Source organism: Octopus bimaculoides, chromosome 29 (assembly GCF_001194135.2).
Source record: "Octopus bimaculoides isolate UCB-OBI-ISO-001 chromosome 29, ASM119413v2, whole genome shotgun sequence".
NCBI lineage: Eukaryota > Metazoa > Mollusca > Cephalopoda > Octopoda > Octopodidae > Octopus > Octopus bimaculoides.
The window spans coordinates 8503205-8506920 of NC_069009.1; the positions used below are offsets into that span (position 1 = coordinate 8503205).

Genomic DNA, 3716 nt, shown 5'->3' on the forward strand with positions numbered 1-3716 from the left:
CACACGCACACACACATATATATGGGGGAAGAGAGGAACAAAGACAGCGTGAGAGTTAAAGACAGGCGAGGAACTGGATAAAGAAACAGCATAGTATATTCCATACATGTACTTCACACAGTCCTAGAAAATTTATACTTTCAATTTCATGAAAAAAAAAACATTCTTCTTCCTGTTTTAAAAGTCAGTTTCACTTTTCTGTCGGCTATTTATTTTCCATGATTAGCAGCGGCCTTTCTTGTTGTCACACTACATAAGGGACCTTAAGGACTAAAAATGGAGGTCACCAGAAAAAGTGAGTCGAATTCTTGACTTTCGTCGTCGGATTTTATCCGTGCTTTGTCATATCTAAGCTTAGTTTACCGTATCTCTATGATATTTTGTATATCGTTCTGTTTTTCTGTGTTGTTCAGTGTCCGTCTCGCTGTGTCATTTTGTTTAGACGTCGGTTATACTCACATCCGCCGTTGTTTTGGAAAACCAACAAATCCGGCTTTCTCTTTCGTTTTCCTCTCAAATCCACCCAAACACTCATGCCAATACATACGCGCCTGTTTATATATATCTATTTATTTTAGATAACGTCTATCGATATTTATCTTTGTGCTTATTTACGTATTTGTACATATCTTTTTATAATATCTCTGTGTGTGAGCGTGTAAACATATCTGAATGTATGTGTGTATAAAAGTATGTATATTATGTGTGTGAGAGTGTATATTTATATATATATATACGCACATACAGAGATGTGTGTATGTATGCATCGTGTATATATGTGTTATTGTGTGTAAGATACGTGTATACATGCGCATATATACATGTGCATTTGTCTATCTATCAATCTATCCGTGTGTGTGTGTATTTATGTATATGGATATAATAATAATATACGTATTCGAGTAAATAAATTTGTGTGTGTGACACTCCGTCTCGTGCCATTCCCGTTGGCCATTTGTATTGGCCTTGCACAGAGTTTATACAAACTCCCATTTCCATCTGGAGCACGAATTAAGTTTCTTTCTCCATATTCCAATCTCTCACGTTCTAAATACACTACCCCTTCCATTTTAAACCCTTCCCCACACACATCCCTCTCAACTTCCATCACTCAAACACTTATAAGCCTTAAAAAGTCGCTTTGTCTTTGCCTATGGGCATAGCGTAGTGGATAAAAGTGTTTGTTAATACAGTCCAGTCACCTAGAGTTCAGTCCTAGGCAAGGCGCTAAGGTGAATCAAAAGATACCTGAAGGAGGCGGGAGTGTACGACTGTCAGAATGTAGTGAAAAGCAACAATCAAGGTGAAGACATGTAAACATCTCATATAGAATCCTACTCTACACTGTTTAACTCATTACCACACACACACACACACACGGAGGCCATTTATGTTCAAATAGAATATACATGCACACACACACATGCTCCTACCTACTCCACACATACTTCCATATCCATCTTCATACTCAAAGTAGTAAGCACATAATCACACATCCTCACTTCCCAACACCTACCACTTTTGTCACTTCTCTTCCACCCAACTCTTCTCTCCATTATGACACATTTGACATCCTCATATACACACAGTCACTTCAAGTAGTTTCACTCACACATATATGCATATACATTTTCCAATAGCAAACAAGGACGCATACACACTTGCACACGACATACATACATGCAATAGCTTCATACACTAACACACACATGTATGCACACATTTAAACAGAAAGTAAGAATGCACATGATAGCTTTACGCACATGCGTGCTTGCACACACATCACACACCCTCACACACACATTGGTTTCATAACATTTCAGGTCACTTGTTTTCCTTGCTACCCACACCTGAAGTGAAGTTCATAGTTATCTCCCTTACCACTCAGGCCTTTAGCACCCTCTTCCTCTTCTGGTCATTTCAGTGCTTTGTAAACTTTATCATGTACAAATAAAAGAAAATATTTACATTTATATTGAGATATGCTACCTGTTCCAATCATTTTTTAAAGATGACTTATTCACACTATTACAGAAAATGCGATAAATTAATGTCATGGTATCAGTTCTGGAAGGTTTTTCTTGCAGAATTCACATGGTGCTCTTACAGTATGACTAAATTTTCTTATAAAATGAGTGAAACCAGTCGCATATTTAGAGAAAATGTAAATATTCTCTTTTTCTCAAAGCGTTTTCTTCTGTTTTTGAATATGGCCATGTTGAATGCACTTGTTCTCATCTGATCACCGAAGTTAAGCAACGTCGAACCTAGTGAGTACTTAGATGGGTGACTGCTTGGGAAACCTAAGTGCTGTGAGCATCTCACACTATTAAGGCGGTACTCCAGCATGGCCACAGTAAAATGACTGAAACAAAAGAATAAAAGAATATGCATAACTACGTGTGGGGGTGGGGTATATGAGTAAATCAAAAATAGAAACAGCAAAGTCAAATGGATGTACACAGTGAATGTATTAAGTTTATACTCAGTCTAAAAGAGGGGATGTGTTGTTTCAAGCGTAGCTCTTCATCAGAAAGAGGAAAAGTCCAGAGAGAAGGGGAAAAAATAGTCTGAGAAAAACTTGTGCTGTTACATGGCTGATATGTGTATGCACTCTCTCGCTTTCTCTCTCTCGCTATCTCTCTCTATCTCTCTTTCTCTCTCTCTATATATATATATGTGTGTGTGTGTGTGTATGTATACAGACATATATATAATATAAGGCATGTGGAGTTGTGGTTAGTCTACTGCACTCATGATTGCTAGATCATAGGTTCAGTTGCCAGACTGGGCAGCGCATGGTGTTCTTGAACAAAACACTTCATTTCATGCTGCTCTAGTTGCCCTTTCGATCAAGCGGGGAGTGTTAGATTGCTCACCTAACCAGTGGGATCATGTCATTCAATAGCTAAAACAATGCAAAGCACATTGTGACTAGTGATGTGTAACAACATCTGATAGTCTGGTTGGTCACATGGGCAGATACCTACAAAGTTCTCAGAGTGACACGAATTTGGTTAACTATATCAAACAATCAGGCACCAATAAATTGAAGTTGAATTAACATCCAAAGTAATTCTTTGTGTATGACTAGTAAATTCAGCCATCACTCAGAACATTATATTTCTTCTGTTTGTATGCGTTCATCTATTCAGAGTTCATTTTGAATTTAACCCACTGTGGATTTCCTTGATAATATATTTTCAGACATATATTTTCAGATATATTAATTTGACTTTTATTTCAGACTTTTTTTTTACTGTATCTAAATATACTGGCACAATAGAAATGATTGTTGGTAATTATGGAGTAATCATCAAATAAAGATGGAATTTTCTCCATTCCTGTTTTTGTTATATATATATATGTATATATAAACAAATAGTAAATGAGTATATGCATATATACGTACAGGTATGTGCATACCGACATCCACCTGTATGTATAGGTGCATATCTGGGTACAGGACATTGCAAACAAAACAGAGACGAGAAAACACACAAGCCACATAGAGAACATTCTACTTCATCAGCTACCTCCGTTTTAACACCGGCGTTTCGAAGAGCTAGGCAGGACGCATCATTAAAACAGCTCTTCCCATGGACCGCAAATTAAATTTGTATACACAAATTAAATCTTGCCATGGAGGAATGTTGTGGTGGATAAAAAACAAGACAGGAAAACAAACAGAAAAGGCTTTACGGCCAGACGGTTAA

At 37.2% G+C, this 3716-nt stretch overlaps 1 protein-coding gene across 2 annotated transcripts in view; it reads left to right on the plus strand.

The window, feature by feature from the left end:
- Positions 1–165: 165 nt before the first annotated feature.
- LOC106868305 (poly(A)-specific ribonuclease PARN) overlaps positions 166–3716 on the plus strand; it is a 68877-nt gene continuing 65326 nt past the window's right edge. For both annotated transcript variants that reach the window (XM_014913496.2, XM_052977868.1), the window contains exon 1: positions 166–295. In XM_014913496.2, the coding sequence (XP_014768982.2) occupies positions 277–295 (19 nt within the window). In that variant the 5' untranslated portion in view covers positions 166–276. The remainder of the gene's footprint in view (positions 296–3716) is intronic.